The 20,816-nt window shown below is 47.5% G+C and overlaps 1 protein-coding gene across 1 annotated transcript in view; it reads right to left on the bottom strand.

Moving 5' to 3' along the window:
• LOC137646993 (ras-related protein Rab-18-like) overlaps positions 1 to 20,816 on the bottom strand; it is a 129,814-nt gene that overhangs the window by 97,296 nt on the left and 11,702 nt on the right. Inside the window, exon 2 of the mRNA XM_068380078.1 lies at positions 9,803 to 9,920. Coding sequence (XP_068236179.1) covers positions 9,803 to 9,920 — 118 coding nt within the window. The remainder of the gene's footprint in view (positions 1 to 9,802; positions 9,921 to 20,816) is intronic.

Raw genomic sequence — 20,816 nt, 5'->3', positions numbered from 1 at the left:
GGGGTAGCAGTGCTTGGACCCGCCTCTGGTTGGAAACCTTCAAACTCCCTCTCTGTGACACATGATGGCCACAGCTTACGCCAGGCAGAGTTCAATGTCCTATAGGTCACACCTCGCCAAGCTTGGTCAATCATGTTAACAGAGTTGAGGATGCTGAAGTGTTCCTTCCAGAATTCCTTTAGGGTCAACTTCGTGTCACTGGTCACTTCAAAACACTTTCTGAAAAGGGCCTTGGTATAGAGTTTTTTGAAGTTTGAAATGACCTGTTGGTCCATGGGCTGGAGTATGGGAGTAGTATTGGGGGGCAAGAATTTGATTTTGATAAAGCTGTATTCTTCTTTCAAGTCATCCTCGAGACCTGGAGGATGTGCAGGAGCATTGTCCATAACCAGAAGACATTTCATTGGCAAGCTCTTTTCAATGAGGTAAGCCTTAACCTGGGGGGCAAACACTTCGTTTATCCACTCAGTAAAGAATTGTCTTGTGACCCAAGATTTAGTGTTCGAGCGCCACATAACTGGTAGTGCACTTTTACAAATATTATTTCGTTTGAACACCCGGGGGTTGTCCGAGTGGTACACTAACAAGGGTTTGATCTTGCAATCGCCACTTGCATTTGCACACAGCAACAATGTTAGCCTATCTTTCATTGGCTTGTGACCTGGCATCTTCGTCTCGTCCTTGGTAATGTACGTATTGGCTGGCATTTTCTTCCAAAATAACCCAGTCTCATCACAATTAAAGACTTGTTGTGCGATCAAATTTTGTTCATTTATGTACCGATCGAATTCCCCCACGTATTTATCGGCTGCAATTTGATCCGAACTAGCTGCCTCCCCATGCCTAGTAACACGATGAATACCTGTTCTATTACGAAACTTTTCAAACCAACCCCTGCTCGCTTTAAATGTAAATGAATCACTTTCACTGGTACTCGGACTTTTCTTCACTAATTCTTCATAGATATGCAACGCTTTTTCACAAATGAACGCTTCACTAACACTTTCCCCGGCCAACTGTTTTTCTTTAATAAATATTAAAAGCAACTTTTCCATCTCCTCAATCACTTGTGGCCTTTGCTTAGTTACCGCCGTAACTCCCGTTGCAACATTCGCCTTCTTAATCATTTCTTTATGCTTTAAAAACGTAGAAATGGTCGACTTCGCCATTCCGTATTCTACCGCTAAATCGGACACTCGTACACCATTCTCATATTTCGCTATAATTTCCTTCTTCAACTCGATCGTTGTTCGCACTGTTTTCCTCTTCTCCTTCCCCTTAACACTCATTACTTTCTTGGGACTCATTATGAAAGCTAAAAAAGCAATTAAAAGCACTGAAAATCACTAAATCACAACGAATGCTGATCGCGCGTTGTCTGAGTGACGCTCTCGAGAGAACTGATGCTTCCCGAACAAGCGAGAGTGGCCGAGATGGCGCGATCATCACAAAGCCCATGCGGTCGTCACGTGTTCGGCTGGTCGAGTACCGAATTTTTGGTCGAGCACCGCAGCAAAAATTTCTCGAAAATTTTGGTCGAACTCCGAATTGTTCGAGTATAGAGTCGTTCGACTATCGAGGTATCACTGTATACCCTAGGAAGCTACTGAAAGGAACCTTCCATCAGGACGACATGGCCTGAGCCCAAAAAATATGACAAATTCGGAGATAATTTGTATTTTTCCTAACCATACAAACCTTAGCTATTTACATAGGGTATTACTTTCGGCGTAGCTGAAATGGCAAGCCATTAGATTTTAAACGAGGGTTAACTATCCCCTAGTTAGCAGGGGTAGGGGAGGGGTAGCTAGCTACCCCTCCCCCCTCACACACACGTGAACTGACTCACTTCGCTTAGAGGTAGGACTTGACTTGGGGGACAGGGCTGGCGGGCAAATATGTGTAAATAGCTAAGGTTTGTATGGTTAGGAAAAATACAAATTATCTCCGAATTTGTCATTTGTTCCGTAACCGAAATACAAACCACGCTATTTACATAGGGTGACTTACCCCTTAGGAAGGGTGGAAAGTCCCCAGCCATACTGGCTTTGGCTTTACCCGGGAACTCAGAACCCGAGTGAGCAGCACTTCGAGAAAAAGAGTCCCTGCACCTAACAAGTTCCTTGCTCCGCAAGGAACTTGCGTGTGGAGGGAAGAAGCGTGACTTGTCCTAGGCAGTCGACCTGAAGACCTTTAGATGGAATTCTGGACTAGGACTTTCCCAATACCACCTCGTCAGGGTATGGAGGACACGACAGTATCATTTTAACACTAGGAACACAAGAAAGCATGGTTTACCTGCAGAGGTTTGAGGTCAGCTATGCAGAGAACCTAGGATGCTGCTTTCCCCAAGAGAGGGGAGGATGAAGAAAGAAGTAAGGGCCAGACATACCTCTTTCAATCATGCAGTCAGACATCGGGTAACAATGCCCCCAACCTTCTGCTACTTGTCCATTAAGGAGCCTGAGGTTAGACCAGCTGTATCGAGGCCCTGTGGGTCACGTCCTGCAGGTAGTGGGCTGTGAAGGTCGTCCAACGCTTCCAGACTCCAGTTTGTAGCACCTGCGTCACAGAGTAGTCTTCTTGAAGACCAAAGACGTTGCGATGCCTCTGACATCGTGTGCTCTAAGGCTACATGACGGAGGAGGGTCTGGATTCAGGGCGAGATGGATGGTCCTAGAATCCAGGCTGCAAAGGTATTCTTGGTAACCCTCCTCTTCGTCCTTCCTGTGCTCCCAAACAGGGCTGCACGTGAGGACGAACTGCAGCTGTTCTTTAAGATAACACCTCCGACTCCTTGCTGGGCATAGTAGGAGAAGGCCTGGGTCATCTGTTACAGAACGGAGACTCGAAATCCTGAAGGAGTCGAACCGAAGCTTTGGGACTCCAAGATCTTGAGTCTAGTAACCGACTCAGGGACGAACCCGAACGTTACCTCTCCCTATCTTCTTGAATGGGCGAAGTCGTACGAGAGACCATTAAGTACGCTGATACGCTTGGCCGAAGCGAGAGCGAGCCGGAGCCCCGTCTTCTAAGTCATGTGCCTGTCAGATGACTAGCGTAATGGTTCACAGGGAGAAGCCTTAAGATCCCTAAGAACCCGAGCCATGTTCCATGGAGGAGGTCCCACTTCCGACTGGGTGTAGGTAAGTTCGTAGCTTCGTATGAGCGAAGAAAGATCCCGCGAGGAGGAATTGTCTAACCTTAGAGCCTGAAGGCCAGGCTTGAGGCTGAGCGATAGGCTTTACCGCCAAGAGCAAAAGGCGTAATTCCTCCCGCAGATGGACAATAACTCCGCTAACGCTGGAATAGTGGCATCGAGGGGAGAGATACCTCTCCCACGACACCAACCACAGAAGACTCTCCACCTCGCCTGGTGGACCCCTGCGGATGACTTCGCAGGTGTCAAGACATCCGCTCCGCGACCTGTCGCGGAACGCCTCTCTCTGTGAGGAGATGCTGGATGGACTCCAGGCATGGAGCCGAAGCGGAGCTACGGCTTGTGGTAGATGTAGTGGTGTGGTTGCTTCAGCTCTTGTCGTGGGGGAAGCTCTCTCGGGAGTTCCATCAAGGGATGCAGAAGGTTCGGAAACCACTGCATGATGCCGTAGCGGAGCTATCAGAGTCACCGACAGGTTGACCGATAGTCTGGTCTTGTTGAGCCCCCCTTCCCCTCAGACCCAACGGTGGCAAGGCGTAGACGTCGATATTGTCCCACCGATGTGGGAAGACATCTCGGCAGGGTGCCTTGGGGTCCGGGGCTGGGGAGAAATACAGCGACAGCTTGAAATTCAAGGTTGTCGCGAACAGGACCACAAGGTCCGAGCTTGCTGGCTACTGGGAGTTCCAAAGACCACTCGGTACTCTCTATCTGCAATGCTCTGCTCCGACTGTCGGAGAGCACATTCCTTGTCCGGAATGAAGCGAGCCGATAGTGGTATTGAGTGGACTTCGGCTCATCTCAGTATCTCTACTGTAGGATGGGAAGACTGTTATGAAAAAGTACCTCCCCGCTTGATGAAAAGCAACTACCGTGGTGTTGTCGCTCATGGAGTGACTCGCCGGGGCCTGTTGGAACTGTTGACGGCCAGAATACGGCCTTCATCCCTAGCCAATTGATGTGGAGGTACCCTTCTAGTTCTGGCCATAGGCTTAAGATCCTTTGGTTCAGAACGTGCCTCCCCCCCCCCCTTCTTTGACGCGTCCGAGGACAGCATCAAATGCAGAGGAGGGACGAGAAGATCCACTCTCTAGCAAAGGCTATGTAGGTCAACCACCACTGCAGGATCCCTCGTTCGGCAGGTCCCATAGCACCAGAATGTCTGAGGAATCGTAGTCTTGATTCCACCGGGACTTGAGTCGCCAAAGCAGGAGACTCATCCTGAGGCGAGTGTTTGGGACTAGAGGGGTCAAGAAGGAAGGTGACCTAGGAGGCGTAACCAGAAAAGGGCTGGAGACTCTCCTCGCCTGAGGAAAGGTTCTCCTACTCTCCTCCGCCTTGCTATCCTGTCATCTGATGGGAAGGCTTAACGGAGCTTGGAGACTAAAATTAAGCCTAGATATCCTAGTTGTTGCGATGGAAACAGAGAAAACTTCTCGAGATTTACCATGATCCTTAGATCTTGGCACAGTCCCAGAGGCTTGTCTCGGCGTCGAAGAAGGGTCGATACCGAAACTGCCGGGGTAGCCAGTCATCCAGAAAACGAAGGAGGCGGATGCCGCTCCTGTGTGGACATGAGGGTTCGGGATGAACTTCCTGGTAAATGCCTGCAGAGCTGTGGAAAGATCGAAGCACCACACCTTGAACTGGTATATCTGTTGCCTAGGCTGAATTCCAAGTACTTCCTGTAAAGACGAATGGATTGGGATCTGGAAGTACCTGTCTCTCGGATCCAGTATGCACGTGAAGTCTTGTGGTTTCCCTACAAGTCTGATCGAAACTGTTGTATCATACTGACCGAAGTTTGTACGACAAACTTGTTCAGGGCTAAGAGGACGATGGCGGGTCTCCAGCCTTCAGGCGCTTCTTACAAGAAAGTGTCATTTGAAGAACCTTGGGGGGACCCGCCGACAACCTTGCAGAGCATCCTTCTAGAGCATGGTCTCGCCCTCTGCCCGAGGGGCTAGCCCCTTTGCCGATCCCATGGCATAGGGGCTCAGCGACACTGGATTCGCTGACGGGGAGGTAGAGATGCTACGAAACGGGACACGAAATCCCTGGCTGATCATGGAGATCGTTCAGGAATCGGCCCCGAGTTGCTGCCACTTAAAGGCGCAAATCTAGGCATTCCCCCCCCACTGGGGGATGCAGGTAGGGGTTGCCAATCCTAGCGTTTGCAGCCTAGGCCGCCCCCTCTAGAATTATTGCCTTCCCAGGAGGGCTCCTCGCCCTTCGTCCCCGACAGGAGGGGGGAAGCTGCATAGACACCTTGTCTAGCTGCCCGTGCCGGTTCTGATGTCCTAGGCTGAACGAGGCTGTTGAAGTTGAGGCGCTGGAGGCTTGTAGGGACTGGATGTAAGCGCCTTGGAGGAGCGAATCGTGATACGATTTTCTCCACCTCTTAGTCGCTCGTTCCTTGTCCTTGGGCTAAAACAAGCCCCTTCCAAGGATGGAAGAGAGTCTGGGTTTGCCGATATCCACGGTAGGGACCTACGAGAGAAAAACCTCTCGGTCACTGCATCTCAATGCTTCAACATCGAGTTTGTCCCCAAGTTCGGCACTTGGTGTCGGGAAACGAAAGGTGCACGTGTCCGAAAGGAGGAAAGTTCCATAACCTTCCCGGAGCTTCCTTGTATAAAACCTCGGGTCGTGACCAGATGGCCAAAGACTCAAGCTCGACGATCAGCCACGAGGTGGCCTTCCTGGCACCCTTTGCGGCTTCCTCCTGGTTCAAGATTCCCGAAGTTGAAAAAGTCACCTGCCCGGCGGAGAGTTTCTCGAGGGAAAAACCCCGAAAGGTCCGTTGCACGGAATGGTGGAGAGGAAGAGCTAAATCAGGCTACCCCATGATCTCAAAGTATTCCCTCTGTTGACGACTGACAGAGGCAGTGTCAGCAGCCACCGTTGGAGGGAAGGGAAACAGGCGATCCTGAGGAGAGGGATGATGGGGCCTGCCCGAAGAGGGAGAAGAATGTTACCCAGACTCTTTTTAAGATTCTTCTTGCTTTTGTACATGTCATGCTCTGCGCTTACAAGGTGAAGATCGTGACTATGATGATCTGAAAATATGCGCTCCAGAAAAAACTCGCTAGGTTGCCGATGTTGCGAAAACCCGACGGGAATCGCCGTCGAAATCACCCTTGTCGCTCGCGCGATGGTACAGTCGTTGGTTTGCGCGCGGGCGAACATGTATGCGCGTGAGGACGCGTGGGCACATAGGCGCGGTCGGAAGACCGAAAACGCGTAAGTGAGCGATGGCGCAATTGGCGAGCGATGGTTCTTTGCGGGAGATGGCGCGTCGGCGAGCGATGGCGCGTCGGCGAGCGATGGCGCGTCGGCGAGCGATGGTGCGTAGCGACCGATCGCGTACAAGAGAGCCAACGCGTGGCCGCGTATGGCAATCTGAAGCGTGGGCGCGTTGGCGCGTTGAAAACGCTAGCGGGCAGGCGAAGAATCGCGCGATCGCTAGGAGATCGCTGGCGCGTAGGAGATCGATGGAGCGCGGTTGCGCGGCCAGAAGATATCAGCGAGGGGCAGAACCAGATGGTGAGGTTGCGCATAATAGCAAACGCTCGTGGGCGAGTACAGAAGACTTCTCGTGGGCGCGCGGGCACTCAGAGACTCGTTCAAATCTAGAGCACAGTAGATCGTCGGCGAGGAGGTGAAGGAATGATTTCTTTCGCCTCCACCCACATCTGGAAGCTCGTGGAGTACGCTGGTGCGCCTTACGCACATCAAGAAAGGGCGCGCAGATGTGCGCTGGCGAGAAGGCGAACGAGGGTGTAAAAAGAAGGAACAATCTCCTTGCCTGTGCCTAGATCCAAAGATCGTTGGCGCGAGGGCGAACGTTGGCGCGCATTGCGCACATTAGAAAAGGGAGCGCAGATGTGTGCTGGCGCGCAGGTGATCGTGGGCGTACAGGAGACCGTTGGCGCCCAAGGCGCGTATCAGGAAAGGGCGTCCAGAAGTGCGCTGGCGAGCTGAAGAGGGCTGGCGCACAGAAGGTCTCCGAGGCGCAGGTGAGCGCTGGCGCGTAGGTGAGCGCTGGCGATCAGGAGATCTACGGCGAGACTCAGCTACAGGAGATCGCAGGAGAGAAGACTGGAACACAGCAGGAGAGCGCAAGAGCGCTACGCGCGCAGGAAAACGTGGGCGCACAGGTAAAACCTGGCACTTAAGGGACTTACCCACATTGTGGAGTAAGCCCTTAGCCCCGAAGGGACCGGTGCTCGTAGGAAACGAGGTATGTTGGCGCCCACAGCGCATCTGCGTCCAGGAGAAGGCCTGGCAGGAGGATCCTCTGCGGGGAGGGTGAAGATGAAGACGACCTCAGGCAGGAGCACCATCATCAGACCTCCGAAGAGGAGTCTCTGGAGTGAACTCCCCCAAGGGGGAGAAGCATTTGCAGGAGAGACCGTGGCATCAGCTGCCCCCGAAGGGGACTGAGCCCTCAGCAACAACAGCAGAAGGAGACCTCTGAAGAGGAGTCTCTGTGGTGAACTTCCCCCCCGGGGAAGAAACACTCGCAGGAGAGACCATAGGGCTCAGCTGCCCCCCGAAGGGGACTGAGCCTTCAGCAACAACAGCAGAAAGAGTCCTCCGAAGAGGAGTCTCTATGAGTGTCCTCTCTCGCGAACGAGAGGAAAACTTCATAGAAGAGACTAAAGATGGAGCCCAAGGGCCGAAGGGTCAGCCAGTGACCTAGGAGCCAACCTCCGAAGAGGCACTCCTGCAGCTGCTCAGCCCCTTGAGCGTAACTGCAGGTGAGACCGCTCAGCACCAAGAGCATAGTCGCACAAAAACCATGGTCCGAGAAGTAACCGCTCAGCCCCTTGAGCAAGGTTACAAAAGCGGTCGCTCAGCACCAAGAGCAAAACCGCCGGAGGACCAGGAACATATCATAATTATTAAAGGTAAGAGAAGTTTCCCCCGAAAGGGAAAGAAACTCAAACCTGGGCAGGGAACCTCCCTCGGAAGGGAAGTTACCCACCCAAGGAGGCGAACCTCCTGAGTGTTCTAAGATGAACTAAAGAGCTGTCGGGTGTCTCGGGAGAACTTCCAGGAGAAGGAGACACGCCCCTGACGAAGTCCTATAGAGGAGGCAGCAACAGCCGACTCCCCGAGTCCCAACAAGACAGCTCTGCTTCGTTGTCACATTAGCAAACGGAAAACAGATCTTTAACTGTGAAAATAAAAAGTAATTAGTTAACATTCATTCCCCCAGGAAGACTCCGAAGAGGAAACCCGAGGGAAAAGAACACAAGAATTACATAACAGGCAAGAGCCCCAACCCCACCTACACTCACGGGAAGGGGGAAGGGCGAGAACTGTAACAAAAACTGAATTATAACAGTTATAATTATGCAATTCATTAAAGAATGTTCACTAAAAGTAAGAACGAAACACCCCGAAGGAAAAAGTTCTAAAAAGCTGAAAAGTTAACAAATACAATTAGATTTAATAATAAAAAAATAATTGAGATAAAAAGTATTGCGTAGCAACTCCACCCGAACGGAGGAGCTATCGTAGTATGTAAAAAACGTAGTAAAAGGTGAACGACCTCCAGAGAGAGAGAGAGAGAGACCGTAGTCAAACTACACTCTCGCGTTCCTACGCTGAACCCCACCTTCCCCGTAGGAAAAGAGGAGTAGCGGAGAACAGGATAATAAGTCCAGCGATGACGACTCCCCACGGCGGCCGTGGAAGGAGGCGACCGAAGGACCAAGGAAGAGATCGCGGTCCATGAAATTACATCGTAGTGGCCTGACTGCCGGCAGCCACACGGTGATATCGTACACACACACAGCACGAACACTGAAAAGGAAACTTACTGATTTCTATACTCAAATATATACATAAACACAAAAATATGTTTACATATATACATGAGTAAAGAAAAGTAAGTAATTAAGTAAAGACAAAACAATAAATGGCTGCCACGCAAGGACGGGAACAGAGACATCCGTTCATCGTCCGAGCCAAAAGCGAAGTGAGTCAGTTCACCAGTGTGTGAGGGGGGAGGGGTAGCTAGCTACCCCTCCCCTACCCCTGCTAACTAGCGCGGGGGTAGTTAACCCTCGTTAAAAATCTAATGGCTCGCCATTTCAGCTACGCCGAAAGTATTACCCTATGTAAATAGCGTGGTTTGTATGTCGGTTACGGAACAAATAAACAATCTGGAGTGTACTTGACTGCTGTCAATTAAATAAGAAAAGAAATCTGTGAGAGGATCTGAAACAGTAATGTTGGATGTTATAACAATATCATGCATCAATACAAACTAGCTACAATTTTCTCTTTGATGCTCACACATGACAAAGGAATGCAGCTTTGGTGACAATATTCCTGAAAGTCATAAACCTAATTTTCCCAAATAATTACTTCTAGTGGAATATATAAAATACATAAGAATCCTGAAAGAAGTTTTTAATGGAGTGAAATAACAAGGTTTAGGAATTGCCTGACAACTAACTATTAAATGTCAAGAGTTTGTTTCCTAGAAACCTGATGCAATATATGTCTGTGTTTACATTAAATAGAACCTAATTGTTATATCCCATATTCTCGCTTAAAAATCAAGACTTCCTTCAATCAAAGAATTTAAAATCAAGAATTTACAATATTCCATTGAAAAATACTTACCCAAATTGCAAGTTTTGTGCAGTTTCCATCTACTGTAATAGTTTTAACTTTGAAATCAACACCAATTGTTGCACTTTGCTCAGGATCAAACGTATCATCTGTGAATCGCAGAAGTAAACTGAAAGTAGGAATAAAAAAAATGTAGCTTCCAAATCATATATGACTCAATTATCATGTGTGCAAGGTTGGTTAGATTACTGTATTTTGATACTTCAACAAATAATGAAGTAGTGATTAGTCAGTGGTATTATAAGAAAAAGTGGTAATTTTAAAATGAATATGACAAATTCATACTGTATATAATTTGTATTTTTCTTAATGATACAAACCTTTAGCTATTTACTAGGGGTATTACTTTCGGTGAAGCTGAAAGGACGAGCCATTAAAATTTTAGCGGGGGTTAACTACCCATTTCAATAGCTAGCGGGGGTAGGGGGGGGATAGCTTGCTACCGCTTACGTTTACACACCTGTGATTTAGCCAACCTTGCTTAGAGGTAGGACTTCAAGGGAAATAGGGCTGGCGAGTAAGTTTGCATAAATAGCTAAAAGTTTGTATCTTTAGGTAAAAACACAAATTATTTACAATTTTGTCATTTGTTCCGTAACTGGAATACAAACCTACGCTATTTATTAGGGGTGACTAACCCATTAGAAGGGTGGACGTCTCTGCCTAACTGGCTTTTTGGCTACCCAGGGGCTCATTATTTTGAAATAGGTTTGTACCAAAAATAAGGAGTCCATACATCTCACTAAACCTTTCTATGCAAGGTCAGCGGCCTACGCAAGCTGTGTGTTGAGATATTTAAAAGTATGACTGTCCAGGTAAAAGTTATTTTGAGTCTTTGTAGGAAAAACTGTTGTAACCAAGACTTTCCCAATACCACTTCGCCAGGGTATGGGGACGCAACAGTATTACCTTAATACTGTATAAGGTACACAAGGAAGCATGGTTTACCTGCACTGGTTTGAGGTCGGCTTGTGCAGAGAACCCAGGAAGCTGCTTTCCCCCAAGAGGGGAGGATGAAGAAAAGAATAGGAGCCACTCAAACCTTTCCATTCACGCACACTAAAACCAGGTAACAGTGCACTCAAGCTTTGGCTACTTCTCCAATAAGGTGTTTGAGTTATTATACCAGCTATTGTGCAGCCTCCTGTTGGTCACGTCTTGCAGGTAGTGGGCTGTGAACATATTTTGCTGTTTCCACACCCCAGCCTGTAAAAAAGGCATCACTGAGAAGTTTCTCTTGAAGACCAGGGACGTACCTACGTCCCTGACATCGTGAGATCTGGAGCGACGTGAAGGAGGAGGATCTGGATTCAGAGCATGGTCTATGACCTGGCGAATCCACGCAGAGATTGTGTTCTTGGTGACCCTCCTCTTGTTCTTCCCTGTGCTGACGAAGAGTGCAGGTACACGAGGACGGGCTGCGGCTGTTCTCTTGAAGTACAGCCTCAAACTCCTCACTGGGCAGGGTAAGAGATGATCAGGGTCATCTGTTACAGAGCAGAGACTCAAAATCCGGAAGGAGTCAAATGGGGGATCTGCCACTCCCGGATTCTGAGTCTTGGCAACAAACTTAGGAACGAAGCTGAACTTTACCTCTCCACCCCTTTTAATGGGCGATGTCATATGAGAGAATATAAAGTTCACTGACTTGTTTGGCCAAAGCCAAAGCTAGTAGGAACACCCTCTTTCAAGTCAGGTGGCGATATGTTGCCTGGCATAATGATTCATAGGGAGGTCTCTTCACAGACCTGAGAACTCGAACCACGTTCCACAGGGGAGGTCTCACTTCAGACTGGGGATAGATAAATTCGTAACTCCGTATGAGTAAAGTAAGTTCTAGCAATGAAGAGATGTCGATTCCGTTCAGTCTAAGGGCGAGGCCTTTTACTGTCAAGACTGAAAGGTGCATTTCCTCATGCAAATACTCTAGGAACTCTGCTATTGCTGGAATAGTGGCATCAGGAGGAGAGATACCCCTTACACGACACCAACCACAGAGGACTTTCCACTTTGCCTGGTAAACTGCTGCTAATGATTTCCGCAAGTTTCCAGACATCCTGCTCGCAACTAGTTGCAAAAATCCTCTCTGAGTGAGGAGATGCTGGATAGTCTCCAGTCATGAAGTTGTAGCTAAGCTACAGCTTTGTGAAAGATGTTGGCATGTGGTTGCCTGAATAGATCGTTTCGTGGAGGGAGTTCTTTTGGAGACTCCGTCAGGAGTTGCAGAAAATCTGGAAACCATTCCGTATGAGGCCATAGCGTAGCTATGAGAGTCAGTGAGAGGTTGAATGATGTTCTGGTCTTGTTGAGTACCCTCCTTGTGGAGGATTAATTTTATTTTATTTGCTTGTATTTTGCCAAATTGCATGTGAGAGAGAGAGAGAGAGAGAGAGAGAGAGAGAGAGAGAGAGAGAGAGAGAGAGAGAGAGAGAGAGAGAGAGAGAGAGTATGCGTGTGTGTCCGCGGTTCGTGCCACCGAACGAGGGGTAGTTAGTGTAATGATTGTTTGTAGTGGGAAAGACTGTTGGTAGAATTGAGGTTGTTTGTTTACATTTCTTAGAGAGAGAGAGAGAGAGAGAGAGAGAGAGAGAGAGAGAGAGAGAGAGAGAGAGAGAGAGAGTGTGCGGGTATGTGTGTTTGTGTGTGTGTGTCTGCGGTGCACGCCACCGAACGAGGGGTAGTTAGTGTAATGATTGTTTGTAGTGGGAAAGACTGTTGGTATAATTGAGGTTGTTTGTTTACATTTCTTAGAGAGAGAGAGAGAGAGAGAGAGAGAGAGAGAGAGAGAGAGAGAGAGAGAGAGAGTGTGTGTGCGGGTATGCGTGTGTTTGTGTGTGTGTGTCTGCGGTGCACGCCACCGAACGAGGGGTAGTTAGTGTAATGATTGTTTGTAGTGGGAAAGACTGTTGGTATAATTGAGGTTGTTTGTTTACATTTCTCAGAGAGAGAGAGAGAGAGAGAGAGAGAGAGAGAGAGGGAGAGAGAGAGAGAGAGAGAGAGAGAGAGAGAGAGAGAGAAGAGAGAGAGAGAGAGAGAGAGAGAGAGAGAGAGTATGCGTGTGTTTGTGTGTGTGTCTGCGGTGCATGCCACCGAATGAGGGGTGGTTAGTGTAATGATTGTTTGTAGAGGGAAAGACTGTAGGTATAATTGACGTTGTTTGTTAACATTTTTTAGCTAGGTTAGGGCAGTGATGAATGTCTTGGACGAATGCAGTTTCTATTTGACTGTAGCAGGAGTCGGTTGTGTCCTGAATGCTCAATTACAGTGATACCTCGGTAGTCGAACGACTCTATACTCGAACAATTCGGAGTTCGACCAAAATTTTCGAGAAATTTTTGCTGCGGTGCTCGACCAAAAATTCGGTACTCGACCAGCCGAACACGTGACGACCGCATGGGCTTTGTGATGATCGCGCCATCTCGGCCACTCTCGCTTGTTCGGGAAGCATCAGTTCTCTCGAGAGCGTCACTCAGACAACGCGCGATCAGCATTCGTTGTGATTTAGTGATTTTCAGTGCTTTTAATTGCTTTTTTAGCTTTCATAATGAGTCCCAAGAAAGTAATGAGTGTTAAGGGGAAGGAGAAGAGGAAAACAGTGCGAACAACGATCGAGTTGAAGAAGGAAATTATAGCGAAATATGAGAATGGTGTACGAGTGTCCGATTTAGCGGTAGAATACGGAATGGCGAAGTCGACCATTTCTACGTTTTTAAAGCATAAAGAAATGATTAAGAAGGCGAATGTTGCAACGGGAGTTACGGCGGTAACTAAGCAAAGGCCACAAGTGATTGAGGAGATGGAAAAGTTGCTTTTAATATTTATTAAAGAAAAACAGTTGGCCGGGGAAAGTGTTAGTGAAGCGTTCATTTGTGAAAAAGCGTTGCATATCTATGAAGAATTAGTGAAGAAAAGTCCGAGTACCAGTGAAAGTGATTCATTTACATTTAAAGCGAGCAGGGGTTGGTTTGAAAAGTTTCGTAATAGAACAGGTATTCGTAATAGAACAGGTATTCATCATTTTCGAAGAATACTGCAGAGGAGGAAGAAACAATTAACAATAGACCAGTTTTTCACAAAAGAAAAGAAAGCTGCTACATCAAAGCCTGTTTCTCCTCCAAAGAAGAGACAAAGAAGAGAAGAAACCCCTGAAATAGATCTGCCCACCCTTTCATTGGAGAGAGAAACAACTCCTGAAGGAGAACTACCCCGCCACATCATGGAAGGGGACTCTCCTTCCAAGCAGTAACCTCCCCCTTCCATCCTCTCCACATCCATCCCTGTATGCCATCGAACCGCTGCTCAAAGGTATGTTCACTACAGTACAGAAAATGGTTTAAAATTGTTTTATTTTAGTACAGTAAATGGTTTAAAATTGTTTTATAGGATTTTCTGACCAATTTCATACACATTTAGATAATTATTGTTGTTTAGGTACACGTTTTATTAATATTTTGGGCCTGTTCGAGTGCTTGGGAACGGAATAGAATATATACCATTATTTCTTATGGGGAAAAAAAATTCGGTACTCGAACAAATCGGAGGTCGAACACGGATCTCGAACGGATTATGGTCGAGTACCGAGGTATCACTGTATTATTATTTTGATCATCGACCAGCCGGCTTGGAAGTGATTTTTGTATTAGCGTAAGTACTGTTTTCATTTATCTTTGTTAGGTGCGATCGTGAATGATAGAAAGTTTATTATTTATCTTTGATTATAGTGCGATGGTTTAGTTAGCTAGGAGTGTTCATAAGTTTTTATTTTCTTATTTGCAGGATGTAATTCCTCCTTTGACCCCTTTTGGAGCTTTTATTTGTCCGTGGACTGTTGGTTGCCTTCCGCATATTTATAGATACATTGATGACGATAACGTACGTTTAAGCGTTTAATGATTTGGATATAGACCGCTCTTGGAAAACTCTTGTAACTGTTGATGAACAAGTATAATACTGTATAATTTCCGGATGGTGATGATGACGACACTGGTTTGGCCTGGATATGGAGATATGGTATTCTGAGAATATAAAGAGTTAAGCGATTGCACCGTGGAATTGGCCATAGGCTAATACTCTTTGCCAAGAAGTTGTGTCAGTGGGCTAGGACTGTTGCCCGTATGTGGACGACGGTGACCACACACAAACATATATTTAATATCTAAGTCTTTTCACTTATGTTGGTGTTAAGATGTGATTATTTGTTGCTGGTTTATGGCATAGTGTTGATGTTTTAGTCTTAAGGGCTTTATTTTAGTCTAAGTGTTTTTTTTTTTTTTTTGGTACTGTGTGACTGTGGACTGCCCGTGTTGGGTTTAGTAAAGGGATATTATTTTCTGATTTTTGGTGAGTTCTGTGTACCCACATGCACCGTTATACCAAATATAAAATATTGTCTGTTGTTATTTTTGTCTGTTTTAGTGTTAAGTCTATGATTAGTGATAAGTGTGATTTTATTTTGGTTGTGTTTAATTTGTAAGCAATATAGTTTTAAGACTATGTTTTGTCTTACTGTTCCCTCTGTGCAATAGTCCAGTTGACGTAAAAGTAAGGGGAAAGTTTGTTTGTGGGACAATTTATCTGTCAGAGTGATCAAGGGTGTGGGGGTTTGTTTTTGTTTACATCCCGCCACATCCTCATAAGACAGACCGGGGGGAAATGCGTAGACATTGATGTTGTCCCACCATTGTTGGAATGCATCTTGCCAGACAGCATTGCGGTCTGGGATTGGGGGGCAGTACAACGGGAGCCAGAAGTTCAGGGCCGTTGCGAAGAGATCCACAGTCGGAGAACCCCAAAAAGTCAGGATTTTGTTGGCTACTAGATGATCCAAAGACCACTCGGTACTCACAATCCGTGATGCTCTGCTCAGGTTGTCGGTGAGCACATTCCTTTTGCCTGAAATGAAGCATGCTGATAGTGGTATCAAGTGAATCTCGGCCCATCTCAGTATCTCTACTGCTAGTTGGGATAAGGGCTGCGAAAAAGTACCGCCTTGTTTGTTAATTTAAGCCACTACTGTGGTGTTGTCGCTCATTATCACCTGCGAGTGGCACCCCAGGAACTGATGGAACTGTTGAAGGGCCAGGAAGACGGCCTTCATCTCAAGAGATTTATGTGGAGGTATTCTTCTGACTCTGAACGGAAGCCTGCGATCATGCAGTGTTGCACATGCGCCCCACACCCAGCCATCAAGTCAAGGGCAGGTGAGGATGAAAAGCAGTGATGACCGTTTACCATCCGAGCCAAAAATAAAGTGGGCTAAATCACAGGTGTGAATGGGAACGGAAGCAAGCTAACCCCCCCCCCCCCCCCATTAGCGGAATGGATAGTTAACCCTCGCTGAAATTTTACTGGCTCGTCCTTTCAGCTTCACCGAAAGTAATACGCCTATTAAATAGCGTAGGTTTGTATTCCAGTTATGGAACAAAATGGAGTTTTTATGATAAAACAAAGTTTTATGAATACTTACCTGGCAGTTATATATACATAGCTAATAATCTCTACTTTCAGCAGAATTTTTCTAAACGCGGCAACCGCCTTGTGGTGGTTGGGTGGTTACACCCGTTAAAGGGTGGTACGAGGAATCATTCCCGTTTTCTGTTCTTCAGTTCATCTATGCCCGACCTGTCTCCTGAGGGGAGGTGGGTGGGCCTTCGAATGTATATATAACTGCCAGATAAGTATTCATAAAACTTTGTTTTATCATAAAAACTCCATTTTTATGAATAGAACTTACCTGGCAGTTATATATACATAGCTGATTAACACACTTGGAGGAGGGTGATAGACAGTAAACATCGTTGGGGAAACAACCAAAAAAGTTGTAGGATAAAAAACACCTTGATTCCTCACCTGCTAAGGTAGCTGACTTCAAAGGTTCCTGCCTCTAGAGTCGCTTTCCCTTAGGAGTGTCAGCCAGGATGTGACCTGCAGTGCTGAAAACACTCAATCGAGTCTGTCAACGGGGTGAGACCAACAATCTGACTAGACTTCAGGACTACCTATTGCCCAATATAAAAAACTGCAACCTTACCAAAACCAACCACCTAACCTTTGCAAAGTAGATAAAAATTATCTAACTAGACTGAGGTGACTGTACACAAGTCGAAGTCCTCAGACAACCATTAAAAACACCAACCCACGCACAAGTATACAAAACTAAGGTTGAGGGGAGGTAGTAACTCCTTTGCCTAATACAGAAGCCGTAGCTACGTATGGGCCCAAGGTATAGCATTTCTCATAATCCACTCTCACCTCTCTGAGGTAATGAGAGGCGAACACAGAGTTGCTCCTCCAGAATGTCGCATCCATAATTTGTCTGACCGACATGTTCTTGCGGTAAGCAAGCGAGGTCGCAATGGCTCTCACTTTGTGAGCCTGCACTTTTAAAAGTCCGAAGTGTTCCTCCTCACACAAGAGATGCGCTTCTCTTATAACTTCCCTCAGGAAAAAAGACAAAGAGTTCTTGGAAAGGGGCTTCTGAGGATATTTCACAGAACACCACAAGGAGCTAGAAGAGCCTCTCACATTTTTTGTGCGAGACAAGTAGGCCTTGAGGGCTCGTACTGGACAGAGGAGCCTCTCTTGCTCTTGACCCACTAGGTTAGTCAAGTTAGGAACCTCAAAGGTCCTTGGCCAGGGCTTTGAAGGGTTCTCGTTCTTGGCGAGGAAGTCTATTCTTAAGGCACAAACTGCCCCATTCAGATTGAAGCCTACTTGCTTTTCAATTGCATGGACTTCACTGACTCTTTTAGCTGTTGCTAAGGCCAAAAGGAAGAGGGTTTTCTTCGTAACCTCCCTAAGAGGAGCTTGTGAGATGGGCTCAAATCTCTTGGTGCACATAAATTTAAGAACCACATCAAGGTTCCAAGAAGGGGGCTTTAAAACTGGACCTGCTTGGTTGTCTCAAAAGACTTCAGGAGGTCATGTAAGTCCTTATCGTGAGACAAGTCCAAGCCTCTATGCCGACAGACTGAAGCGAACATACTTTTCTACCCCTTGATTGTGGACACAGCCAGCTTAGCGTCCTGTCTGAGGTACAACAAGAAATCAGCAATCTGGCTCACAGAGGTAGTGGATGAGGAAATCTTGTGCTTCCTACACCAAGCCCTAAAAGTTTCCCACTTGGACTGGTAGACCCTCTGTGAAGAGACCCTCCTCGCTCTGGCGATAGCTTTCACAGCTTGCGCTGAAAATCCTCTCGATCTGACGAGCTTCTCGATAGTCTGAAGGCAGTCAGATTGAGAGCGAGGGGGTTTTGATGATACCTCTCGAAGTGGGGTTGTCTGAGCAGCTTTGGACTTGCAGGAAGGCTTCTTGGAAAGTCCATCAACAAGTCCACCACCTCCTTGAACCATTCCCTCATCGGCCAGAAAGGAGCTACCAGGATCATTCGTCCCGAATCGAGGAGAGCGAATTTCCTGACTACCAGATTGATGATCTTGAACGGGGGAAAGGCATATGTGTCCATCCCCGTCCAATCCATCAAAAAGGCGTCCACTGCTATTGCCTCCTTGTCCGGAACCAGGGAGCAATAGTTAGGGATCCTCTTGGTTAAGTTGAAGGCAAAAAGATCGATGAGGGGTCTCCCCCACAGCCTCCAGAGACTCTGACAGACCTGTTGGTTGAGGGTCCATTCTGTGGGAAGGACCTGCCCTTTCCTGCTGAGCATGTCCGCCCTCACATTTCTCTGTCCCTGTACAAACCTCGTCAGCAGATCTATCTTGTTCTCCTTCGCCCAAAGAAGGAGCTCCCTTGCTGTTTCGAACAGAGACAGAGAGTGAGTCCCCCCTTGCTTTCTGATGTAAGCAAGAGCTGTGGTGTTGTCTGAGTTGACCTCCACAATCTTCCCAGACACCGAGTCTTTGAAGGCCTTTAGCCCCAGAAAAATGGCCATCAGCTCCTTGTTGTTGATGTGCCATTCCAGCTGATTTCCTTCCCAATAGCCTGAGACCTCCTTGCTTCCTAGTGTTGCCCCCCAACCTGACTCTGATGCGTCTGAAAACAACACTAGGTCTGGGTTCTTCTTGTGTAAGGAAATCCCTTCCCCTAACAAGGCTGGATCCAGCCACCACTTCAGAAGATTCTTGACTTCTGCTGGAATAGGGAAGGAAAAGGAGTCTTCCTGCGTCTTTCTGCTCCACGTTTTCGAAAGAAAGTGCTGTAGAGGCCTTAGATGGAGTCTCCCCAGAGAGACAAACTGTTCGAGGGAGGATAGAGTTCCCAGCAAACTCATCCACTCCTTCGCTGAGCACCTCTTCTTGTCCAGGAAACTTCTGACTTTTTCGAGACACTTGGTCTGTCTTTCTTGTGAGGGAGAAGCCCGAAAAAAACTGAATTCAGAACTATCCCCATATAGAGAATAGTCTGATTCGGCTTGATCTGAGACTTCTCCCTGTTGATGACCAGGCCTAGATCTTGAGCCATCATAAAAGTCTTTCGTAAATCCTCCAGACATTTCTCCCTCGATCGTGAACGAATCAGCCAATCGTCCAGATGGAAGGATATCCTTATTCCCTCTTGATGCAGCCAGCCTGACACATTCGCCATTATCCTGGTGAAGACTTGAGGAGCCGTGCTGAGACCGGAGCAAAGAGCTCTGAACTGGAAGCACTTGCCCTGCATTACAAATCTCAGGTACTTCCTTGAAGTCGGATGGATGGGGACATGGAAATACACGTCCTGCAAGTCGAGGGACACCATCCAGTCCCCTGGACGTACTGATGCCAGCACCGACTGAGTCGTCTCCATGGAGAACTTTGTCTTCTCCACAAAGACGTTGAGAGAACTGACATCCAGGATGGGTCTCCATTCGCCCGAGTTCTTGGGGACTAGAAACAGGCGATTGTAAAAGCCTGGGGAGGATAGATCCCAAACCGGTTCTATCGCTCCCTTGCATAGCATTTGGTCGACTAGGTCTATTAGGGCCTTCTGTTTCCCCGGATCTGTGTACCGGGCTACTAAGGCCAGCGGAGCATCTGCGAGAGGAGGTTTCTTCAGAAAGAGGATCTTGTATCCTTCCTTGATGACTGAGAGGGACCAGGTGTCCGCCCCTCTCCTCTTCCAAGACTGCCAAAAACCTGACAGTCTTGCGCCTACTGTCTGGAGGAGACGAACTTCATTTTCTGGAGCGAGGTCTGAACGAACCCCTGGTAGATCTTGGTCCTGACTCTTGCCTTCTTCCTCTAAAATCTGGTCTTGAAGAAGTAGTCCTGCCCCAAAAGGGCTGCTGGAATTTCTTTTCCTCTCGTTTCGAAGAAGAAGGAGTGGTTGCCAAGGGCTTACGAGCTGAACGAGATAATAGGTCTTGGGTGGCTTTTTGGGCCAGCGAAAGCGTAATGTCTCTAACCAGGGACTCGGGAAAAAGATGTCAAGACAGGGGGGCGTAAAGAAGCTCAGACTTCTGCACAATGGTAACAGACCTTGAAGTAAAAGAGCAAAGCAGGGCTCTCTTCTTCAGGATCCCAGCTGAGAACAGCGCAGCCAACTCATTCGCCCCATCTCTGAGGGCCTTGTCCATACAGGACATAATACTGGTAAGGTCCCGAGTTCCTTACATCTGGTCAGTTTTTCTTGCCAGAGTCCCTAGCGACCAGTCTAGAAAACTAAAAACCTCAAAGGCTCTAAAAATACTTTTGACGAGATGATCCAGCTCCGACATCGACCACATGACCTTGGCTGAGTTGAGAGCATGCCTTCTAGCTGAGTCCACTAAGCCAGAGAAGTCACCCTTGGAGGAGGAAGGCACTCCCAGACCCAAAGGTTCCCCAGTTTCATACCACATACCAGCTTTTGAAGCAAGACGAGCTGGTGGAAACGAGAAGGAAGTCTTAACTGCTTGTCTCCGCTCCTTCATCCAGTCATCAATCTTCGCAAGAGCCTTCTTTGCAGAAATCGACAGTTTCATCTTGATGAAGGCCGACTGTTTCTTGGCCTTCTTTCTGTTAAATTGGGACTGAGGAGATTGAGGGGCAGCAGGTTGGAATTCCTCTCCAAAAAGTTCAAGAAG

The sequence above is a fragment of the Palaemon carinicauda genome, chromosome 9 (genome assembly GCF_036898095.1).
Source record: "Palaemon carinicauda isolate YSFRI2023 chromosome 9, ASM3689809v2, whole genome shotgun sequence".
Lineage (NCBI taxonomy): Eukaryota > Metazoa > Arthropoda > Malacostraca > Decapoda > Palaemonidae > Palaemon > Palaemon carinicauda.
This window is presented reverse-complemented; position numbering and strand designations above follow the sequence as displayed.